The sequence below is a fragment of the Larus michahellis genome, chromosome 1 (assembly GCF_964199755.1).
Source record: "Larus michahellis chromosome 1, bLarMic1.1, whole genome shotgun sequence".
NCBI classification, from domain to species: domain Eukaryota; kingdom Metazoa; phylum Chordata; class Aves; order Charadriiformes; family Laridae; genus Larus; species Larus michahellis.
The window spans coordinates 74,920,553-74,945,250 of record NC_133896.1 but is presented as its reverse complement, the minus strand read 5'-3'; the positions used below and the strand labels follow the sequence as shown (position 1 = coordinate 74,945,250).

Here is a 24,698-nt window from a genome sequence, read left to right as displayed (position 1 = left end):
TGTCAGGGCCCAAACGTTACACCAGAAGAAATATCCTTTCTTTGTCAAATGTCTGCATTGTGAAATCTTCACATTAATCTGTGGTTTTACTCTGAAAATTGGCTGTGGGACAATGACATATTGTTTAAAAAATTCTTTGCTCTCAGGCTCTGTTTGCAGTCCTGTATTAGTAATAAACATAGTACCTTTTTATTGCTATCTGAAGCAGCACAGGCTGGGGAGAAAGCCTTCAGTTCTCCATCACCAGCAGGGCAGTTTCTTAGCTTCCCACTTTAAGAATGTGTCTTCATTTAGCCATAGCCTCAGCTGGTCTACACGGGAAGGCCACCACTGAAAGTAAGCAAGCAATACTGATTTATACTGGGAGAGAACTGGACCTGTTTCCCTCAAACCGTACGTTTACCCTAGAGTCCCCCACTTGCATTTGGCATGCACAGTCTTCATTAAGAGTGATGATGCATGGACAAAAAAGAGCACAGCTTGACTTAAAGCTTGTCGATTGAATTTGCATGGAGGAGCGTTAAGTAGAAATAAATTCATTTCACTTGTAAACTGAGTAAACTCAATCCAGAAGTCACTGAGAGACCATAAATGTGGAACCACGCAGTGCCATCTTTACAAAGTCACTCTTCAAAGTAGACTGTACTTTCAGTTGCCTTCAACTGCGGTGCCCACCTATTTTCTCTTGAGAGATATATGTAATGTAGCTACTTACTTTGTTCAGATTGCAGCAAACTCCCCTTATTAAGGAAGCTGAATTACACAAAGTGTTGAGTTGTAATAGTCTACTGTAGGTGAAGGCTCGCTCTGGAGGCAGAGCTGGGGCTTTTCCATTAGAGGTGACCTTCAAATAAACCAAAGTGCTCTTTTTATTATATGTAAAGCACAACTAAAACATTTTACTCTAAGCTAAGAGGAACTTGGTTTGTTTTGAGGCAAAGTGAGGGTAGCCTTGGAAATATCATGGAAGTGAAGTCTGGTCTTAATATTATCAGATCGGTTCTAATAGGTCTCAGATATCTGCATTGTGAAATCCTACACCTTAATTAAAAACAGGGGGGGAACATCTTTTCTAACAAAGACATACTTTTTATCCGTCTTGATTACAGGTTAACAAAAACAAAGAGTATTAATCAGAATGTCAAAATATGTCTGTTCCTTGCAGTTACTCAGTTTTAACTCTCATCTCCTCCGATGTCATAATTTAATTAGGTATCTCAGTCATCATAGAGTTTTCTAGAATAGACAAGGTCTGAGTTTGTAATCTACAAGTAGGCAGAGCTACCTCAGTTGCCGTCCTCTTTAACACAGCACAGAAAAGTTAAAATGAGGTCCACCTTGCACTTTTTCTGAGGCAGCTTTAAGAGTTACTGATTAAAAAGTGTCCAGCTGTGAAATTTAGTTTTAACAGCTGATTACGCTCTTCTGCACCAAAAGGGAGGTGATCAGTTACTTATGACCACCAGTAGGTTTACAGGAGTAAAACACCTTCAGACCTGCACACAGACAAGCATCTAATCAACCCGGTGTGAAAGAAATGGTTTCTCTGATGTTATGTACAGGCAAGAATTTTGAGAATTTGTTTTACGAATGATGATCTGTGGTAGCCTTAAATGAACTTGATCTTTTCAGCCTTTTCTTTCTATGAGTTTGTCTGCAGAGCACCATTTAGCTGGTATTGGTAAGCAGCATTATTTGTGAATGTCTGATGAGGAGAGAGATGAAATTTTTACCTTTTTTCTCTCCCACCAGGAACTGTTACTTTATAGGTGCCAGGTGAAAGTGCGCTCTGGAGGACAGTAGCCATAATACAGAGTTAGAAAGAGCAACTCACCATTTTACTTTCCCTTTTCTCTATTCCTATGCCCCTAAATTATTTTTTTTAAAAGATATTTTTCTCTGCTAATTGAAGGGTGAGGCAAACATTCAACAGCATGATTGGAAAAGATGGAAAATCTTACCACTGTAATTTTTGAAGGGAGACACCTCTCAATTCCTCTGTCTCCACATGTGGTAACTGCCCTATTTTGTCCCCCACAAAGTATATACATAAGAACCTTGCAGAAATTAGGAAATGCGTGTCTTTTGTGAATTTGGCAGATTGCAGCTTTAGCTGTTTACTTGCTACTTTAGTCTCATATATGGTTTTGAACCTGAATGACTAAATTATGGTTTTCTGTGTGTTGTGGAAATACCTGTTGAAGAGGTGGGATGCTAACAGGATTGACTATGAACAGGCTTTTTACTTTGCTATTGCTGTGGCAACTAAGAGGACCACATAATGGCCATATTCAGGTGCTTGAATCATGGAGGCTGGGCCATGATACTAAGTTGCAACTGAGGACTTAAGCCTCTTTAATGAGCTTCATTAAGATTGGTAGGTTGCTTATCCCAGCCTCTACAAGTGCAGTCTATGTACAGTGGCCATCTTCCAAACCATACGTGCATGTAGCAGAGCTGGTGGTTATATCACAGTTTGGGTTGGTGAACTGCATCCAGCTTAAGGGGTCACAGTGTGCAAAAGACACCATGGTGCTATACTGCAAACGTATGAGATGAGACTTAAGAGCGGGAAGACAAGAGGAGGGAGCCATCGATGCAAGTCTCACACTTCAGGTCAGAAACCGAGCAGGTTTCTGCGTAGTTTAGGTAGACCCTGGAGAAGAGGATGAGCCCATTATGGGAGTATCAGCTCATGAGTTACTTTCTGCTCTACTCTTGGTGCCAGTCAATGTCTTCTAGTCTTATGGCTTACTGAAGGAAGTATGTCCATACTTGAGACTTAAAGACTTAAAACTGTGGTTCCCCTCACCACATTGCCACCAAAATAAGTGTCATAAGCAGTTCCCCCTTTTGTTTGTGCTAGTCTTCCTTTTCTTTAGAAGCCACATATTAGACAGCAGTAGATAGCTAGTTTGCAGAGAATCACTGTTCTGAATAAGAGGAGAAACCTAGAAAGTAAAGGGCTTGATAACAAAAGGATTTTGAGAGTTCCTGAAAAGGGTATGCCATTCACAGTTTCTTATCTCAGTTTTATGTATATATTTTGTATGTATATAAAGTGTTGGTGGCTTTTAGGTGTGAAAAGATCTCTTGCTGCATGGATTTGGGATCCATATGCTTGCTGGTCTGTTGCTGATTTTGGTCTTTCACAGACTGAGTCTGTACAATGTTGGTGAGCATGCCAGTTCGGTCTTACTTTGGTCTTATAAGACCTTTGGTAAGGTCTTACAATGTTTTATCTGTCTTTCATAGAAGTTGCATGTGTCTGGGATCTTCTTCCTTGTTACGCTGTGAAGAAGACTAGTTGCAGTAACGCGGCTTTCTTTTTTCTTCCTTTTTCATTGAGCGTTCTTATTATCTTCCCATAATCATGTCTGACACTTCCATCATCTCCTTATGTCCTTCCATCCTGTACTCTCCAAAATTTTGCTTACAGTAACCATAGGAGGCAGTCTACAAATGCAGTTGTGTTATGCTGTTAGAACACTCTAGATTGCATACTGCTGTCCACATCCTATGTTCAGTATGGTCAGTGTACACTGAAAACCAAACATGACCAAGGTATGCATTGAGCTGGTTTGGCTCATGTAAGCACAGCTGCCCGTGACAGTTTACTCATAGCCTGCAGAGATGTTTCACACCCACCCCCCTCAAATTAATTTTGCTTTGTTGCAATACATTTTATCTGAGCTGAACTTTCCCCACACATACACTTTATTTTTTTGCAAGTGAGCTTTGCCTGCAAAAGAAATTGCAAACACGACAAATGGAAGTAAAGCTCATTGAAATATTAGCAAGTCATTTTGTCTTCTGCTGGCTTTCATGAGGGATAAAAGAACAGCAAAACCACAGCAAAAATAGCAATAAAATTACTATGGAGGCTGCAAACATAATAGTGATAGAGATCACTTAACTGTGGTGGTTTCTCTTATGTGATAATGTCAAGGTGTTTTATTTCTCCCTTCCCTGCGAGGTAGATCACTATTACCCACAATTTGTAGTGTGCACCACGTGTAGGCTGGGGAGGAGAGGTGGTGTCTCAGAGGTTACACGAGGCCATGGAAGACCCAGCAATAGAATCCAAAGCATCTGGACCACCCAGGGCCTTGCTCATGTACCACAAGCCATCAGGGGAAGATTAACTCTAAACCCTTTTGGTTGCTCTGTACAGTATAATCATCTAAATGAAATCAATGAATACTTGATTTGAGAGTCTCCCATTGCTCCTTCCCTGCTGTTCCTAATGTTTGTTAACAGATTGCTTTGTGGTAGAGTGCAAAGGTGCCGCTGTATAAAACTGTAATGACTTCTGGAAAGGAAGTTGCCCTGTGTATTGCAGAAAGCACTGTTCAGTTTTGATTGGAACGTGGGGAGTTGAGAAGTTGTTATTACTGTTCGTACAGCCAGTTGGAATAAAAATTTCTGCTCAGTTACGGTTAAGATGACATTTCCTTTTTCCTTGCTTTCTCTCTCTCCTTGTTTACTGATGGAATAGGAGCGTTCTCATTTGCCCTGGGCAGGGAGCTGGCATGTGGTAAGGTCCTGGCATTCCAAGGAAGAGGATCTCATTTTCTGTCTCCTGTCCTCTTCTGTCTCTCATCCATCCTGTTTGCTACTCCCTTGACTTTCTTTTTGCTGTTGTTTCTCGGTCCTTGGGATTTTTCTTGCCAGTCCCCAGGCAGCTTTTTTATCCTTTCTTTCTCTCTAAGCAGAAAATGAAGCATTCAGTGAGATGACTGGGGTTTCCCCTTGTGAAGGGGTTTGGTAGTGCCAGATCTCACACTGCTGTTGTGATTTAGGCTGGACTGGCCAATGATGGATGACAGATGCTCTCTCCCACCTCTCGCTCCAAGGAGAGGAGGAGGCGAGATAAAGAGATTTACGCGTTTAGAAGAAGGAACTAAACTACTTCAATGAAATATTAATAATAAAATAAAAAGGAAATAATAAAATAGATACAATATATACAAAACCGTACCAAGCTTTCAGGATGATGTCACTGGCAGGCACTGGGAAAGTCCCAGACTGGAGTCCATGACAGACGGGAACTGGATTCCAGATCTGGAGTCAGGAACGCACAGATCAGGATCAAAGGCAGACGAACAGACAGGGTCCTCCTCAGACACCGGCCACTGAAGAAAGAGGGCTGACCTTTTTAATCCTCAGTTTTTATACTGAGCATGGGGCAGATGGGGTGGAATACCTTGTTGGTCATTTTTTGGGTCACCTGTCCTGTCCGCTCCTCCCCACAGGTATGACCCCTCTACGCTTTTCCATTTCTGACCCTCTAGCAGGGCAAATAACAAAGTCAGATGACCTTGTAAGTATAAGCAAGAGCCTCTCTGCAGACCGTTCCTTGGCATTATTATAAACATAGGTCTTATCACTCTGAGAATGAACTGTTTTCTGCACAATATGCTGTTAATTTCAGAGAGTTAGAAGAGGCTTAGCTAAGAAGTAAAATCACTGAACAGAAAGTTGGTTCTGTTCTACCTTAAACCAGGACAACTGCCAGGCTCCAAAAGCCAAGGGACTGAAGGGGAAAAAAGAGGAAGAGATTGTGGCTTTAAATGAGCCCCAGCTGCATGAGCCTGTTTTCACAGCAAGGTGAAACTAATCTGAACAGATGCAATTATTCTGCTGTTGCTGCGAGTTAACATTTTGTCTCATTTCTCCCTGGTGAAAGACCACTGGCCTTTGGGCTGGTATGTCTGGTTACTGACAGGGTAGAGATGAAGATAATTTACAGCAGATCTATAGGATGTCATGCATTGGACATCGGGTCTGTACAAACAGCTCTTGCCTCACTTTCCCCCAGGTCTGTAGTTCATGAACTTCCAGGTCTGTGTGGTGGCCTCTCTCTGCTCTGACATGCTAGATGGGGCTGACTGGCACCCCAGAGGGTTGGCTAGCGAGCTGCAGCTGGGGCATGGGGTAAGGGCCGAGAGAGCACTGTGCAGTGCTACAGGTGCACATGACACATCCAGTTCCCTCCCCAAAACGAGCCCCAGTCCCCCACACGCTCCTGACTGCTACCTAACCCAGTGTCCTCCCCCTGTCAAGTGTGCCTGTGAGGCGGGTATCTCCCCCATCGGATAACCTTACTGCTGCCTTACAACTGGGAGAAGAAACTCGAGAGAGCCGGTGACAAGACTAATAATTTTTTAAATAATTTTGTTTCTATTTTTTTAGATGTTTGTGATACTTCTTAATAGTAATACTGTAAATATAGTGTTTCAAGGCACAGAAACTCTTTGTGTCTTTGTGCTTCTCAGCCAGTTATCCAGAGCTTATAGTAATACTCCATAGGACTCTTCTAGAAAATCAGTTTAACATGTTTGACGCTTCCAGTGAACTGACTCTTCCGTGAAAACCCTGCTTGCCTACAGGACACTAGGCCTCACCTATTTAGATCTCTTTGTACCATTCTAGTCATAAAAAGTCACCTTTACCCCCCAGGTTTGGCAGTCTCAAAATGTAGAGAGTGAAATAGATCTTACAGAATTTGGGGTCTTCAGCCTGCTCTTTCTAGCTTGTATTTATCGGATTCCTGACGTTTTTGGGGCCTTAAGCAAAGCCTGGTGAAATCAGCAGTCGGAGGTTTGACAACCGCCTCGACTGTGTCCTGGGTTAGACCTCACGCCTCCAATGAGGACTGGGCTATGGAGGAGAGACCTTTGCAGTTTACAAGCTACAACCAGGGACTGACATGTTCCTGTAAAAATACGGAGAAAGTCTGTGTTTTACAGAGATGATGAAAGTGGAGAATTACTTTCTCTTTTCCCAGCAATTTTTCCACACGCACATGCATATGTATATACATACTTTAGCAAACCAACCTAGTATCCCAAGTCAATGAATTATTGACAGGCTGATGACATGAACGTTCACAATTTTAAATCACTTCTTCTTTGAGAACATTTAAATAACTGCATATTTGTTCAAGGAAATCTTGACTTTATAGCACAAAGCCTGCGGGAAATCTGTATATTGTCAGTTGCAAAAGATGGGTTTCCATGCTGCTGATCATATATGGAATCCCAGATGACCAGCAGATCTGATTTTATAATCATCCTTGTGTGAGGAGTTTAGACTGAGTATTACTTCCAATTCTGTCATTTATCTCTGCTGTTTCTTTATTAATGTCTTCAGCGTTCTTGGTCTGTCCTCAGTCTTTCACGTTTTGTACTGATGCTTCATTACAGTGTTTTCCAAATTTTTGAAGTAAAAGTCTTTCAAGATGAACAACAGGCCTTCCTTGGGAACTGACTGAAAGCCAAATGATCTTTATTCATATAGTTATTGCCGTTGCCGTACACATCCCCTCTTTGGAAATCACTGTTCTGCTGTATGCTATTGCGTCCTCATCCCTACATGCCTTGATGAGTAGTAAAATACAGTGTTGACATTTAAAATATTGTCACTGGCATGGTTGATGGGTAAATGAATGACTGACAGAGAGTTTTCTCCTCAGACGTGATTTTTTGGGGGATCTCTGCAAATTCAGGCTCTAGTGATGGTTATTTTTTGTATCAGTTATGCTTGCCGTGCATTTTTGAGCTTTGCTTTGCAAACATAAATGGGACCGTCCTTTTCATTATAGTTGCTATTGTCCATGCCCATCCAGTGTCTTGTCCTTCAGCTGCCCCAAAAGATTTCTGCAGCACTTTGGAAATAACGCTTAACTACATCACAGGAGTTAAATATGAAAAAATGTCATTCAGAGCTTGCACGGCCTTTACATGTCAGTCGCAGACTGTCACCTAGGGTGCATTATCAGCTTGGATAAGCTTTCCATATTTTAGGTTCACAGTTTGTCACTACACGGTTATTTTCATTGCTATGTCTTTGATCTTAGAAAAAGCTCTGCACTGGTCAAGGAATCTGTTGACACAGTCCCCTTTGCCCGTGTGAGCCTTTGAGCTCATTACAGGGTGAAGGAGGGATCATGAAAGCAGAGCTTCAGAAAACATTGTAGTTGCCAAATAACATAGCATTTCTAAAGCTGTTCTGTGTCTTACTGTGGGCCTCTGCTTCATAGCTGAGCCTTCACAGATTGCTGTCCGTATCATTCATTCATGGGTGTAGCTGTGACAATACAGATATATTAGCAGTACCTCTGTTGTGTCAATGTAGAGGAATCTATGCCACGTAGGAACTGCAATACAAGCAGAAAACGGATAGACCCTTTAGCCCTTGAGGTTACTGTCTGAAGGTCAGTAGAAGGTGAGTGGATATAGAGACATGGGGAAGCATAAAGAAATGAGGTTATAAGGGCTTATTGCCTGGCACTACTGCTGACATCGTTAGGTAGGTTTCCCTCCTGAAATCTGCTGCAGTTCCTCCAGCTTGGTCAGCAATCCCTGGTCATTTCCCATGTGTCTTTGCTGGCAGCCGAGGTGCTAGCACAGAAGATCCTGGCCTGTTCTTCAGATCATTTTGCCTAGTGCTAGTGTCAGGAAGCCCTAGCTGTGTGGTGCTAGGCTCTGTACACACGTCAGCACAAGACAGTCACTGCCTAAAAGCACCGTCTAATAAAGTGTAATGAGGATCGCCAAGTGCACACAGTTTTGAAGTGCGTAGCTGCTGTTCAAATGAAACCTGATAGTAAAATATGCACTGTATCATTGCTGTCTCAAACCACTAGCGGTCTGTTAAGTTAACACGCGTGCTAGTCAGTCCCATTACAGCGCGAGAAGGCTCAGATAGTTTTCCCTTCTAGTCCATGTGATAAGGGAACTTCTGTTACTGATAGTTATCAAGAGGTATTTTTACAGTAAAAGTTACGGACAGTTAAAAGCATATCAGGAAGCAATACCTTGAGATTTCATATGGTTTACAAATGGCATTTCCAATTGGGTACACAAATTCAATTGTGTATAAACAAAGTCTTTTGTGGCAATAATGGAAAGTTCTGGATCCATACATGTCCTTTTCTCCAAACGGTTATCATTTTAATATGAGAAAAACTATCCATACGTCCTTGACTTATCATTTATTAGAAAACTCAAAATCTTAATGGTTGACATTGGAGAAAAAGGATCAAGATACAGGCAAAGTTCCTCTGTATTATCAAAGATAAAAACAGGGAATATATTTGCTTCTGGTTATGCTAATTCACTGCTCCAAGCAGGGTGCAATTGCATTCTGTCTAGTAAGCTCTTTTCTTCGTGTCTTAAAGAAGAGATATAGCTAAAGTAAAGGGCATTTGGAGATGGACAAGGAAAATAATTGAGTCACAGAGAGTCTTCTGTTTGAGGAGGGATGGGAAAGATAGGGATTGTTTTAATTTAAAGAAGAGACAAATAAGAGAGGATGTGACAGTAGTGTACAGAATGATGAATGATACAGAGAAGGTGAATTTTTTGCCCTTTTCTAAGTACAGATGCAGAGGGACATTCAATAAAGCTGAAAGGCAAAAATAATAACGCTGTTTATTTTAAAAAATTACTACTTTGTTTCCACAAGCTCATCTTGTTTCTCCATGATGCTGGAGCACATATTGAGTGGGATGCAAAAGACCTATAGAAAATGGGTTCAGGTTGTCGCATTGAAATGATGTTGTGCATATACGGCAATGACTACTGACTGGATCAGGTTATATAGCTTGTGTGATGGAGAAGAACTAATCAGATAGTCAGACCCTCTTTTTCTAGATTTTAATTATTTTATAATTCCTCGACTTACTGTGTTATTTCATGTAGTAAATCCTAACCCACCTGTGGTGATCATCACTTCAAAGCCTAATTCCTGCAGTCGTTCCGAGTGCTGCGCCTGCCTCATTTTTAATGTCTGTGTCTAGTCTGTTGTGGTAATGTCTGTGCAGTGATTGAGACCTGGATCTTGTTTGCAAGATAGCCTTTCCTGCCTCAGTTTTCCCCCACCTTAAAGTAGGTGAAACACCTCGGAGTTTCTGGATGAAAACCACTCACTATGATATAGGGAAAATTGCATTTTTAATGGTGTTTCCTCATGCCTTGTAATTAAGTCTTTGTTCCTCACCAACCTAAAAGACATCATGAATGCAGTTTGCTGACATTCTCAGTATTAAACTTCATGCAGCTATCAAGCATTTTAAATATTTACTAGTCAACAAGAAGAGGTGTGTTTTATGAATCACGTGAAGTATATAATTTGTAAAAGTTTGTAGGAAGAGGTACCTATTAGTGTGTTTGTGTGTGTGCATATATATGCTATGTATGTAAACTATACAGTTAAGAATGTATTTGCCCACCAGTGCAGTCCAGCTGCCTCTGAGATAGTTATGGATGTTATCTTGGCAGCCCTGAAATACCAACATACAACATAGCGAAGAACAGTTTAGCCGTTCGAAATCGCAGAGAAAATTTAATTGTAAATGTAATTACCTATTCAGAGGTATGCAAATTTTATGGCCAAACTTAAGTGAAAAGAAGCATTCAGTGTAATTTTTTGGCATTTGTTAAAAGCCCTCCAAAAACCATCTAGGCTGCAGGCTAAGCTGCCTTTCATAAATCTCAGCCAAAGACTTGCTGCTGACTTTTTAAGAGTAAATTATTTCTATTGTTCTCAAGTAATTACATTTTTGTTGTTATCTGTGGAAAGAGCCCCACTGGGTTGAGCGTGTAAGTATATGGGAGTGGGGGGAAGGAGAAATTTGTGTTAGTTAAGTGAAGATGATAAAGCTGAAAATATAGCAGCAGGACATAAATCAGATTTTTTTTCTTTTTCTAGTTGGCTCGTCACAATAAAACATTGCAACAGATGCTGAAGCCAGGGTCAGATCCAGATGAAGGAGATGAAGCCTTGAGGTATTACGCCAATCACACGGCACAGATAGAGGTAAAGAATTGCTCACTAGAAGATTGAATATGAGACAAGTTTGCATCTTATGCATGGTATATCACCTCTTTTTAAGCTTCTGAACAGGAAAGCTTATTCAAATGGTGTAGATTATTTATGAGAAGGAGAAGGTTAAATAATGCGGTTTTGGCTATGGGAGGAAAAGGAATGCACCTATATTAAAAGTGGCTCCAAATAATCATTTTACAGTAGCTTTCCGGTGTGTAACTAAACATGTTTTGTTAGAGAAATAATGACTGTGGATAGTAGCTGTGTCATGAAGTCAAGAATAATCTTGTATGGTACATCACTCAAATAAATAATCATGAGTTTCAAACCAGTGATGCTAACTGATCAAATTAAAAGTCTGGCTGCAGTACAAAGAGGTTTTGAAGTGGTGTAGACATTCAGTATGGCTTTTGTTTAAAAGACCAAGGCTTGGCCTGGATCATCAGATCTGTTCTCTATTTTAAACTTTACCCCTGCCATGGACTGGATTTAGATCAAGATCCACAGAGGTATTTAGGTTCTTAACCCTTATGTTAGTTCCTGTGCTCTTACAGATTTCATGGGATTAGAGGCATCAAGATAGGAGTTAGTATCCTAGTGTGTAATGTCTCTAGTCTTTAGTGACTTTGTAAGGAGGAGAATTTCGGTGGCGCAAAGGCAGCTGCTGTGAGAGACTGCAGGAAGAAGAGACATTTAGTTCTCTCTTGGAAATCCTGTATCAATTCCAAAATTGGCCAAGTACAAAACCTGCACAGTATGGTTGCACACAGGCCCAGCCTGAATCTGAGCTTTCATTTTACCTTCAGTGGGCTCCCAGGTTCCGTCAACATTGGACCTGAGCTTGCGTGCATAGAGAGCAGGCCTGGGGCGAGCGTGTCAGGTCCGTATTGTCCTGGCTGCCATCAAGACAGGCCATGGCTGAGTCCTTCTCTGTTTCCCACCATCCTTTTTGCCTGATACTTGTCATGTTATCCCACCACAGGATAGATGGAAGCTCCATGGCTGTAGTTGTCCAGAGAGCAGCTCAGTGCTCCTCTTCACATATTTTAATATTTTGGTTACTGATGAGGTATTTCTTGGCAATTATCAGCCGAGTTACCTGTGTAGGTTGTAAATTCGGGCATTAAGCAAGCACTGTGGTCTGCTTTTATATGGCAAATAGCTTCTTCCGGCTGCAGTTTCTGAAATCTCCTAAAACCTCATGGTTGCAAAGCCTCTTCCTCAAGGAGATACGGTGGCCTCTATTCTCAGGGAGAATAAACTGTTTTAAATGCGATTCTGCAGAGCAGCACATGCAGCTTACCTTTTTGTTTTAGTCCCTGACAGAACTGAAGATGCGCTGTCAGCTTCGGTCACTCACCCTACCGGGTTAGCTGCTAGTCACGTAGTCCTGTTGCAAAACAGCTGGCCTGAGACACAGCTATTTACTTAGGACACTTCAAAATTGCCTGTTCAAATGTCACGTAATGCACATGCCTAAGGGCAGACATGAGCACAGTTATCTTTCATCTCCAAGGCAAACGTACTTGACTATATTAATCTTAACAATGACTTAAGACAGATTTTTTTTTTAGTGTGTTCACATAATAAATATGAATTAACAGAGAGAAGGGAGGGTTCTTTACTGCAGGACCACGACTGGAAAAGTGTAACTCAACCCAGGATTCCTGCTGTATCAAATGGATGTTCACTGGCCTTTCTCTGAAAGTAGTTCTACACCTGTTCGGCATTTCAGATATAGCTCCCCTATATGAGGGTATCATCTCATTTGTTTTATATGAAAGTCAAATAGTGGGGTTTTTTGTCACTGGTGGCTGTACAGAGATATGGGTCTAGGAGTCAAGATGAGTTTTCTACCCATTTCTGTATTTTTAGCAATGCAGAGTCCATGATCCGAATGGGGAAGCAATTTTGATGACAGTGTGGTAAGATGGAATAAAATCTAACTCACTCACTGGGAGCTCACTAGGCCCTGAAATACAAACAATGCAAAACCTTGAGTTTTGCCAAGTAGGAAGATACGGGTGCTGTGTGAGTAACAAGGTGCTATTTTTGCATGTTCACCTTCACAACTTATCTCATCATAGAAATAGACTCAAGGTGAGAAAAGAATTTTGTAATCTGAGCAGAAACCCCCTGAGCTTCTGCAATGTTTACTGGGTTCAGTTTATTGCAAAATTGAAGCATTCTGTATTAGAACAGTTTTTATATTTGGGGGAAGTTTGGATCTAGGTTTTGCTTGAGACGTGTATTTGCCACCATATTTTCAGGCAGGCTTTTGAAGATAGAAAAACAGTTTTACTTTGTTTTAGGATTGATTGGTTCAACTTCATTGTAATGTTCAAATAATTTAGGCATTAATTTATAAATAAAAGGGGACCTGTGAACAAGAAAAGGTATGAAAAAATGGTTGGAAAGTCACTGATCCTGAAAAAAATGTGTGTTTTATTTATAGATTGTTCGCCATGATAGAACAATGGAACAGATTGTCTTTCCTGTCCCCAATATTTGTGAATTTCTCACTCGTGAATCGAAAAGTCGGGTATTCAATACAACAGAGAGGGATGAACAAGGGAGCAAAGTCAACGACTTCTTCCAACAGACAGAGGATCTGTACAACGAGATGAAATGGCAAAAGAAAATTAGGAGTAAGTATTGCAATTTCAAAAAATAGCTTCATTATGGTAAAACCCTGCTTTTAAGCCTCCAAATGCTTTCATTTTAATAATACACTTTTCTCAGTTCACTCCCATACTGCAACAGGCGATACTGTTCAGGACTTGAGAGTGTAGGTCAGCAGAGTATAGGTCAGCTGAAGCACTTGCATGCCACCATAAGAGAGGCATAATATAGAGCAGCTAGGAATATAAGTAATGTGTTCAAGACGATGTTTTGGACTCCAAAAGTTAAATTGAGGCATGGGTGAACTGGGTGTAGTTCTACTAAACTCAATAGAGTTGCACCTAATTAAGCCAAGGCCCTTAATATTTAACAAAAACATGTGTAGCTGCATATTTGAGGTTTGCAGATTCCTAAAAGACCATTAAAAAACTTGTAAATGTCAGTCACTTTAAAACATCTCTCACCAGAACCTCAGCTGCTTTAAATCTGCCCGACTCCCATGGAGTCAGTTCCCCTCTGCCAGTTCACATCAGCCTTGCTTGACTAGGCTGTACTATGTCCCAGTCTGTAAGCCCATACTGGTACGTGTCCCACGGTAGTGGGAGAGGCATCTGTACCACCTTAAGCTGCTTGCAGGTTGCACATCTGACAGGCACAGTCGAGATCGTGGGGGAGAGATCAAAGCAGGAACCCGAAGAGGAGGTGCAGTGAAGCCAAGCCAGGTACCCCAAGTTCCTTGTTTAGTTCGCTGGTGGGCATTACAGCTGCTGGCCCTCACCAGGAATGGGGGTCCTCATGCTGCCGATTTGTCAGTGACGGGAAGCTCGTCCCAGGTCAGCCAGTGTCAACTGTGCCCTTTGCTTCTGGAGCAGAGAATCAAGGCTGCAGACTAATTAAGCATCTACATTATTCTTGAGGGATAAGGAAGAAAGTTATCGTTTAGGTATATATATAAAAATGCACAAGAGTGATCGCTTCAGGCATTGCTAAAATGCAGATGCTGCTGGGGTGGCAGACATCGGATGTTAAACAGCTGATGCGTTACGCATTATGCGATTGATCAGGAAGGAAGTGAAGAGTAGGATCTATGGTCAGAGCAGCAGGAAGTTTGGGTAGTCAAAGCAATATGGTTTAATGTAGCATCCTTATGTTGTTTGCAGTTTTTATAAATGTCAATTCCCAGGCTATAGTTTTCAGAGGTAAGTTTTCAGTGTGAATCCTATAGGCCCAGGTCCGCTTCCCTTGGTGGCACGGTGAGAACTTTTCTGTACTGATAAACTGACCAGAATAGAAGTTGAAAAATAAATTATTCCACAATAACTCCCTATCTGCACGGTTTATTTGGGAATAAAAGTCACTATATTGTAGAAAAATTACTCCAGTAACAAAATCATATCTGTGGTTTTTGCTTAAGAAACACAAATAAAAGAGCCCAACCTTACACTTACGTAGACCAGACCTGCCTAATGCTATAAGCAAAGAAAATTGGTTTATTTTTATTCATAACAGAAATTCCTCAATTCCTTTCATCGGTGGAATGGCCCGCAAATTTCCATGTGGGTTTTTTTATTTGAAAAGATAATACGGGTCGAGGCTCGGTTCATTCTTTAGCCAAGTGTCTGTTAGCATGCAGTCTGCATTGCTAAAATTGATACATGTAATTTTCAATGGCTCCAAATGCTTAAATCTCAGCAGCCAACAGCATAAGGTTATCACAATGAAATCTGAATATTTACCTAATCACAATTAAATTCTATTTAGACTAAAGCCTGAGACAGTCATATGCAGTTGAAGGAGTCTACTGTTTATAAAAATTTATCTGGGTGCAGGCAAGTCAAGAATATGTTCTGCATAATTGCAGGAGGCTCTCGGTACTTTACAATATAATTAACAGGAATACATCGTCTTCAAATAAACCTCTCTGGATAGAAATTTCTTCACACCATTGCACATAGAATCTTGTTTTACATGTTCATTTAAACTTATTGTAGTGCAGTCATATATACGAAGTGCTTGCCCGGGTCTTAGTCCTGTCTGATCTTGTTCCTAGCCATTTTGCGGAGTTGTTCATGTGACTCGAGACACAAAATCTTAACCCTGTTTTGCCCGATTTCCCTTTTTAGTCTTTTCTAACTAGGTTATAGGTTCTTTGGGATATAGCCTATTTCTGCATATTCGTACAGCATTTCACATATGGAGATCCTGGCTTTATTTGAGTCCTTTTAAGCAGGTGTACAGAGCCGTTTGTCAGCAGGTAACCGTGAACATCTGAGGATCATGCAGGAAGTAGTCAGCTTTCATAGAGCCAAATCCCAGTGAGACCAAATTTTTCCTGTTCTCCAAAGTAGAATAAGATGTTATATTTATATACATATGAATATATACTAATAAGATTTAGTTTGACAGAGGTGGGGAAAATACCACCATTCTGCAACCTTGCCTATTCCGTCATTCTTTGAATAATGTCTCCAGTGTGCTTGGTCCAAACGGGTCATCTGGTTGACTCGTTCCGGGTCTTCTGGTTAAATGGCATGCGGAGTGCTAAAATCTATTTGTTTGCTTGATTTTGTATCTCCATGCACAGAGGCTACAGCTTCAGAGGCAGGTGAAAAGACGCCTTCCCAAAAGATCCAGTCCTAAAATCTTAGCAGAGGCAAAACCCTTATATATAATAAACTGTATTGGGATCTTTGGATTAAAAGCTGTGCTTGAAACTATGTTTTATGGCAAACCTATGTTTAATATTTGTCTATTTTAGTTAACTTCAAAGACCTACGTATTTTCTTCATTAATTTGTATTTTTTAATTACCTTGAGGCCATTACTGATTGAGTTCCTGCCTGCTTTCATTTCACTGATTGCTGCTTTTCTCCCCTTTCTAGATAATCCACCCCTGTTTTGGTTCTCCAGACACATCTCTCTCTGGGGGAGCATTTCCTTCAACCTTGCTGTATTCATCAATTTAGCAGTTGCTCTCTTCTACCCCTTTGGAGATGATGGAGATGAAGGCAAGTGGCGCTTGGTTTTATTTTGCCTTTTAATTTGAGATGTTTTCAATTCTAAGGTAACAGTTGTATAAAACGGCATCTTCAGGTATGCTTATATCTGCAGAAGCCATTTAGTATCTTCAGTATCTTAGCAGGTACCGGGTGAAATGTGGTAGTTGATCTTCTGTGTGTCACATGTCCCATGCAATATGAAGTAAAATGGACAGAACATAGCTGCCAAGCCGAAGATTATCTAGATGATCCGAGCTAATTCTTTTTCCTTTTTCTTTTTTTCATATTGCCATATTGCAGTGTACTACTGCGCACATTCAGTTACAGCTTCTGAGCTAAGGGAGGATCCCTGGCAGCAGAGAGACAGAGGTTCCTTAAAACTGACCATTTTGAATGACTTGCAGCTTAAAAACATATGGAATGGAATGATTTAAAAACTAGCTTGTTGGGTTTTGACTGTTTTGTTTGTTGAGTTAAAAGGACATCATTGTTGCAGAGGATAAATGCATTATACAAAAGTATGCTTAAAATCTATGATTCTGTCTCTGCTTCATCACAAGTTATGGAAAATATAGCAAATAATAAATTTCATTAAATAAACGCAGCAGACCAGCGGGAGGCCTCTTTGAATCCAAAACAAGCTTAATTGGGATAAAGGAGACTAAATAGTTCAGAATACTGGTAACAGGAATAGAACCATTCACCTCTAGGACTTTGGTTCATGTCCAGTCCAGTCAGTAATGTGACTGAAAGTCACCTCTGTCTGATGGCATGTGAACTGGGCTGGTGGAAGCAGTCCAGCTTCTAGTAGATACATGTGCTTTTCACAAACACCAGAGTTGGCACCAGCAAACATTCCCGTTGGCTGGCTAAACAGAAAGGCAGCAGATTAAAGTATATTGGCCCGGAGCCACGTTGCCCTTTCACCCGACGGGGTGGTCTCTGCAGGTCATGGCACAGGCATCTCCGCAGTCCTGCGAAGCAAAGTTTGCAGGGCTGTGCCACGTAAAAGGGAAGCATTTGTACTTAGCGCCTTCCTGCTTGTAAACTGAAGAGTCACTTGCAGTGCACACACGTTAAAGCCCATGCGGGATGAGGGGAAAAATAAAGAGTTAAACCTTTTAAGCTACTAAATTTTAGCTAATCTATCCTTGCAGAAATCCTCTGGTCTTCAATCAGTAGGTATTAATGCTTATTTTGAACTGCAGATTTATGTAGTATTAGTTTAAGCGGCCCCGGTAATCCGGTGATTTCAGTGATAGCGCATTTCAGGATTCCAGTTCCCGTTGCTTGTAAAAGCAAAAGTGACTCCTGAGCAATAAACAATAGGTGTGGCCGAATGGGATTAGGAGGTCATGAGGCAGTCTCCTCACTTCCAGCCTCCCCCTCCACCAAAGCCCGATCTCACAGCTGGAGATTTTCTCCCATTTTTCCCCTGTACCTTGTGTAAATCCCCCCACACTCGGATGTCTGCGGCGCCTGAGCTGATCTAATCATCACAACAATGCTGCATTTCAGTAGATTTCTGCAGTTCTTACATCATATGACATAAGCGAAATTGTGCTCCAGATGAGGACTCCTCGCCTCTGGCCTGCATGTCTGCACACGTTACCGGTGTGGGCCCTGCAACGTGAAATAGTTTGACCTGCAGTAAGGAAGAAGGAGAAATGATTTGTTAAAGTAACGCTGCGTGCTTTGGCCTCACCTCTCAGATCCACTTGGAAGTTATTTTTTGGGATCCATTAAAAGTTTCTAAATCTTGCTGGTGAAGAAACTGACAGAGCTGACCTTGAACCTCCTGCCAAGGATATAAACACTCCTGAACTTTGGAAAAGTTCGGATGCCATCTGAATGTTGAGGCTACAGCCCCATCCCATTGTTTTCTAATCCCACTGGTGCTGCTCAGCTGTGTATCCGTTGCCAAAGAGATAGCATGATTTCTATTGTGAGTCTAGATAAATTTTCTATTCCCTTCTCCCTCGTCACTGACCTCTCAGTTCATCTGATAACAATAGAAGTCAGTGTACAAGTGTGACAGTGCCCCGAGATCTGAATGTGCCTTTTACATCACAGCAACATGATGTGTTTCCAGGGCTTTAAGCAGAGGGGAGAGGGAAAACAGGGGCATTGCTCAAAGCTCAGGGAGAGCCTGGAGCCAGCATCTTGCAGAGCGGCAGAGAGACTGACACTGAAGGCAGTGAGTGGCTCACGTGCCCGCAGGAGCTCAGAAAGACCCGGGACCTGCTGCCTCCCCAGGAGCAAGGCACAGCTATCCAGCTGCTCTCGGCAATGCAGATGCTGCTTGTTCCTGCCCAAGTCCCCGTGGCTGCCTCCCGCTCTGGCAAGTGCCTTGCTCCCGTGCGGAGGCGGAGGCTCCTGCTGAACACCCACGGCCGTTCAGAAGAAAGCTGCTTTTCGAAAACTGGGGTGCATCAGTGCTATTGGGGTTCGAAAGGTGACACTGCGGCGCAGTGCCACTTGCTGCGCCACCCCAAGGACCGGCTATTTCTGTAGCTGAGCAATCATGGAATTAGGCTGGAGGAGCCTTAATGATCCCTGCAGAAGGGCGCTGATTAGTAGCTTGTTCGAGGAGAAGGGTAAACTGTTTCATCTCTGAGCGTTCCTCGGATTTTAATGGAAATTTCATTAGCTGCTCTTATTATTACCTGGGCAAAAATCAACAATACTATGATAATAATAGTTCTTGCTGCAATTAGGGCAAGTTGTGGTCAGCGGTTGTGGTGCACGAATCACGCTTTTTGTTAGCTATACTGGCAGAGGAATTGATCTTTTGGATTTGTTTCTTGGTGAAAAACGGACTCTCTAAAGATGCCTTTCTCAAATCTTCCTTTCTCCTCTATACAGGCACACTCTCCCCGTTGTTTTCACTCCTGCTTTGGATAGCAGTGGCGTTTTGTACAGCAATGCTGTTTTTCATCTCCAAGCCTGTTGGTATTCGACCCTTTTTGGTGTCTGTCATTCTCAGATCTATATATACTATAGGGCTCGGTCCTACCTTGATACTTCTTGGTGCTGCTAATGTAAGTACTCTAAAAAGCAAGCAGAATTTCCCTTTCAGCAGAAGCAGAGATATTAAGCATCTCCTATTAAAAAAGCCCTTGATTAGAGCTGTGCAAAGAACTTCTTTTTCTGGTTCACTGGTTAAGCCAAAAAAATAAATCATTTCATTTCCAGTCATCCTGAAACAGCAGCATCAGCAAAGTGGGAAGCTAAGAAAAAAGTTGTTTTGGTTTTGTGCATATGCAAATACTTTAAAAATAAAAACAATATGAAATTTAAAGAACTATTGCCAATTAAGATGAATCAAATTTACAGTTTTTCATGTTAGAAGAATAATGTTGTCTACCAATATGCTCGGCAAAATCGACCCAAATTTCTTTGTCAGCTTAAATCTATGTTTTTAAGAAGCAAAAAGTTTTCAAAATTAAAAATTCTCTCAGCCCTTTTCCAGATTTCTTAACTTAATCATGTCTATGTTTGCATGTTTACTGAGCTGGCTAAAATATACAGTCATGCTCATAAGTCATCTGTGTAGACTTCTGTCTGATTGTTACACACTAATTCACCTTAGCACCAGGCAGCAAAGTATTGGGCTGTTTGCCACCAGTTCTGTGAGAATTTCACACACTTCAAGCAGCCCAGTCAAAGGTAAAGGCTGTGTTTGCCTACGTCAAATTTGTGAAAGAAAAAAACACGTTGGGTCCTCATTGCTTGTCCTGGACTACCAAACAGATGAGGTTAGCCCCTTTTGTATTTACTTCTGCACTGCTGTTTGCATGCAGGCGAAGCTCAGGAGCGATGGAGAATCTGATGCTGTTGCTTAAATGCTATACTTCAAAAATGCCCCCAGTATTTTTTTTTTTTTTTTTAGGGATTTTATATTGAGAAACATGATCCGAAGGAAACGGTAGATCTCACACACACACCCCACACACTTTCTGTTTTACTACTATTGTTCTCTTTGTAGTAGCATGCCTAGCTGCTTTTACGTAGTCTCGGGTCTAAACTGAAAATTATTAGGAATCCATTCCCAGTTGCTTTTTTAATGCTTTCTGACATTAATCCCACCCTGCCTACTCACTAATGGTGTAGAAATAAATCACAATGTAATGAGGCACGGTGCAGTTTTAGAGGGGTGATGTACTTCAGCTTACTCTCATGGACTCTGTTCCCAGTGTGGCTTGGTAATTCAGTTTCTCTCATCTGACTCCAGCTATCTAAAAGTTGATCATTTAGTCAAAGCAATCTATCTAGACTTTCTGCATGCTGCAACAATGCAAACAATAAATATCAGGATTTTTCTGATGGAATAAACCTAGCCTTTGTTTTCCCGCCACAGCTTTGTAACAAAATAGTGTTTCTGGTGAGCTTTGTCGGGAACCGTGGAACTTTTACCCGTGGCTACAGAGCGGTCATCATGGACATGGCTTTTCTCTATCACGTAGCATATGTCCTGGTCTGCATGCTGGGCCTCTGCGTGCACGAATTCTTCTATAGTTTCCTGGTAAGTATGTGCTTCTGTGGAGGGGAAAACTTTGCAAAAATAGAAAATACCGTTACCCATGCAGCTGTCTTCAATTTCTTCCTGACAATCAAGCCAAATCAGATGTATTTTTAGCATGCCGTTGTGTTGCTGCCCCTTAGGAGCTGCTGTTTTCATTAGAACCTGTTTCTGTTAGGACTTATTCTGTCTGGTTTAGAATTGAAAGATTACTCATTTCTTTTCAGACAATCATCATACAGCCTACTCCTTTCTCCCGCCCTTCCCTAGCATACATATATTCTGTGTACATTGTTCCTGTATCCAGTGTCAGTCACAATGTCTTTGGGACAGGATTTGTCCACTGGTGTGTGCATCGTATTTATACCAAAGGATCTCATTCCTCAGTTCGTCTTCCAGCCCTAATTAAAAAATAAAAAAAATAAAAAATTACTTGGGAAACAGGGATGGCATGCCTCGGGCATAGCAGGAAGATCCATCACTTTAAATGTACCCTACTTTCATTTTCTTTTGTTGCCATTATCCAGGTCGAAAGCCTTTTTATAATATGATACAGGTGCAATGAAAATGAATCATACAAAATTATGCTAAACTCAGCTAACTGCTCCCTTCATGCTGAATAGCAGTAAAAGGTGTTTCACTGCGCTTGTTTTCTAATCCTTTTGCCTTATACTGGAGTGTGTGATACTCGTAGGGAGACTGACTAAATTGTGGTCATTTACATGGGTTCGCTTTCCTGTTGTATTTTTCTCGCCTTCCTGAAGAGTGGTGAGCTCCCAGCATTTCACAAAGGTGTGATAAGCACACGAAAATGTTCAGGGGTTCAGTCCTTACTCTGGTAGAGCTCCCATTGAAAGTAGTTTAAGAAACATTTTATGTACTTATTTATTTCAGTGACTGCTATTGACAAATATCCATGATTCATGGATGTTGTAATTGTCCATGTTCCAAAGTTACTTCCAGGTGTTCACTTTGTAGTGGAAATATTCTAAACTCTTAATATTTTTTCCTCATTTTAAGCTTTGTCTTATACAGAATGAACGATAACTGTCTTTCCTCTTTCTTCCTTTATTATTAATCCTTTCACACGGCTGTGGATTTCAGATCTTGTGGATTGTGACTAATACCTTCTTCTATAGACCATTTTGATAAATCATAGTGTGTCACTTTGTATCTATAATCTGTGTGTTTTGAAGTAGAAATACATACATTATAGATAAGGTCCAAAGCGCTATAAAACATCAATAAAACTGCAAGAGAAAAAAAGCTATAGTGTCTTGAAAAACTCTTAGCACATATAATTGCTGTTTTAGGCCTTTGGCAGTTAAAGCAGTATTGTCTTAACATATACTTTTCTTTAAAGTTAAGTACCAGGAAAGCATATAGTGCAGGGTAAAGAAGAACAAAGGTTTCTAGTTTTATACAAACAGTGCAATGAAATTAACTTTGTCCTGAAAACAGATGACCCCGTTCTTTGTATATGCAAGTCACTTTTATATGATGCTATGAGCTCAAAGAAACAGTTTACAGACATGTAATTGCTTGCATACGTGAGCGCGGTTTTTAGTTACAGTTTATCAAATGGCAAATAACATGAAAAATTGATTTGTAGATGTAGATCCACTGTATGACGACACTGTTTTTTAATTTTAATTTAGGCTGATTTTGAACATGGGTAAACAATGGATCTTGTTGGTAACCATTACCCGCATCTGGATCAGGCTCATATATAATGTATACTTTGTAACTTTGTATTTTGCTATAATCTCTCTTAAAATTTAAAGTTCTGTGCTAAATTCCTCTTAGAAGCAAGCCTAGCTCCCACTGAAATCAATGTGAATTGTGTGTTTCTGAAGCTGAGAATTTAGAACGTGGCTAGATGTATGTTTCAGCAGTTCAGATTGTTTTCCTGTGTAGCATCTATATATTGCCTCATTTGTATTCATTTTTCCTCTACTCTGTGCTTTTCCCAGCTGTTTGATTTGGTGTACAGAGAGGAGACATTGCTAAATGTGATAAAAAGTGTTACCCGGAATGGTCGTTCCATTATCCTCACTGCAGTGCTAGCCCTCATCCTAGTTTATCTCTTCTCCATCATTGGGTTCCTCTTCTTGAAAGATGACTTTATCATGGAGGTCGACAGGTTGAAAATCAGGACCCCTGTGGCAGGTATTAAGTTTTATATTAAAATTTGCTTCCGACATACACCTTTTCCGTCTGCCTAACCTAACTTTCATCTGAGAAAACTGAATTTTTTTATTTGTATCTGTGGGAGCAGAACTAACTCCGTATACTGTAGGACACAACTACTCTCTGGGTAAAATTTAACGTGTATAGGGTTGTTTTAGCCTAGGCTTATCTGTTGAAATTCTAAAATCTAACACTCACATTCAATTTGTTACGTTTTCTTTTCAAACTCATGCTAATATTTAAAAAAAAAAATAAAAATGCTAAATTTCCTAAGTATTTGGAAGCAACTCCAAGTGAATTCTCTTGGTTCTCATCCCACCTTAAAAGCAGCTCATAGTATTTTCTGTGTACTGCATGAGGCATGTAATCTTAACGTGTTCAGTAGATGTATTCATTTGATTACTTTTTAAGCTTCATCCAGCAGAAATTTTTTACAGAATCCACACTTCTGCTGATAGGAGATTTCCTGGAGCACCTTTTAATTCAGTTTGTATTTCACAAACATCACCATTGGTGTATAATCCTGGCTTTAGTAACATCATTGGGAGGTTTATAACCAGTTTTTACACGGCCAGGATTTCAGCTTTCCGGAATGAGATCATTTACCAATATGGACAGAGAGTTACAAACTTGCTCTGCTAGAAAAAAGCCAAGTCTGGTCTGTCGAGACCTTTGTAATAAGCTGCCAGCCAGCCTGCTGGGAGCATGGGCAGAGAAGTAACTGTCTGCATAGAAATACCTGGGAATAGCTTGCCATTAAATTAAGAGGCGTGATTTTCCCAAACGCTGAGCTCTCAAAGCTGTAGGCAAGCACAGAACAACTCATGGAGCCCATCCCGCACTGTGTGCGCTCAGTATTTGCTACATTTTTCCTAAATTTGTTATTTCAGGCTCTAAAGCGTACAAACAAGGAAAAGGTCATTCAGAACTCGTGGGTATGGTATACCTGTGTAGCTGTTTTGATACCCTGTGATAAAAAAGGAACCCAACGGATTTGTTTTGCCACTGATCATCTTAAAAGGACTGGGTTGGCTTATATTTGACTTACCATTCATTTTGGGGACAGAAGTTACAATGTGAAGTTTCACTTTGGTGAAAGGTAATTGTGACCATCTTAGAAGAATGGATGCGAGGCTACACGAAGCCCTGGTCTGGTCCGGTGCAGTAGTTCCTGTTTGTGTTTCTTCTGTTGGGATTTTTGGCAGATTTTTGTGGTGTGGGTATATTCTTGCTGGCTTTATACATTGCCATTCCTGATCAAAAACTCATAAAGAAAATATGCTGATGATATCCTAATGGCACATTATGCGTTGCAAGACAAGTGCTTTAAATTTTTGCTTTATAAAGTGGCACAAAGAGAAAGTCAGAGTGGACATTTTCTGTGTTACGCAGATTGTCTTAGGCTTTTGCTTTGGTTGTATGGTTTTGCCTTCATTTTTTCTCCTTAAACCTTTTTGTATCTCTGATTTGAAATGCAGGAAGTTGTTGCAAGATGCACAAGATAAAATTGGTTTGATAAAATCAAGCTGATGT

General features: G+C 40.8%; 1 protein-coding gene across 6 annotated transcripts in view; it reads left to right on the top strand.

The window, feature by feature from the left end:
- The window catches only part of ITPR2 (inositol 1,4,5-trisphosphate receptor type 2), a 277,577-nt gene that overhangs the window by 218,022 nt on the left and 34,857 nt on the right, over nucleotides 1–24,698 (top strand). For all 6 annotated transcript variants that reach the window (XM_074587404.1, XM_074587414.1, XM_074587436.1 and 3 more), the window contains 6 exons: nucleotides 10,717–10,824; nucleotides 13,289–13,481; nucleotides 16,337–16,462; nucleotides 19,319–19,494; nucleotides 20,814–20,978; nucleotides 22,949–23,144. In XM_074587404.1, the coding sequence (XP_074443505.1) occupies nucleotides 10,717–10,824; nucleotides 13,289–13,481; nucleotides 16,337–16,462; nucleotides 19,319–19,494; nucleotides 20,814–20,978; nucleotides 22,949–23,144 (964 nt within the window). The remainder of the gene's footprint in view (nucleotides 1–10,716; nucleotides 10,825–13,288; nucleotides 13,482–16,336; nucleotides 16,463–19,318; nucleotides 19,495–20,813; nucleotides 20,979–22,948; nucleotides 23,145–24,698) is intronic.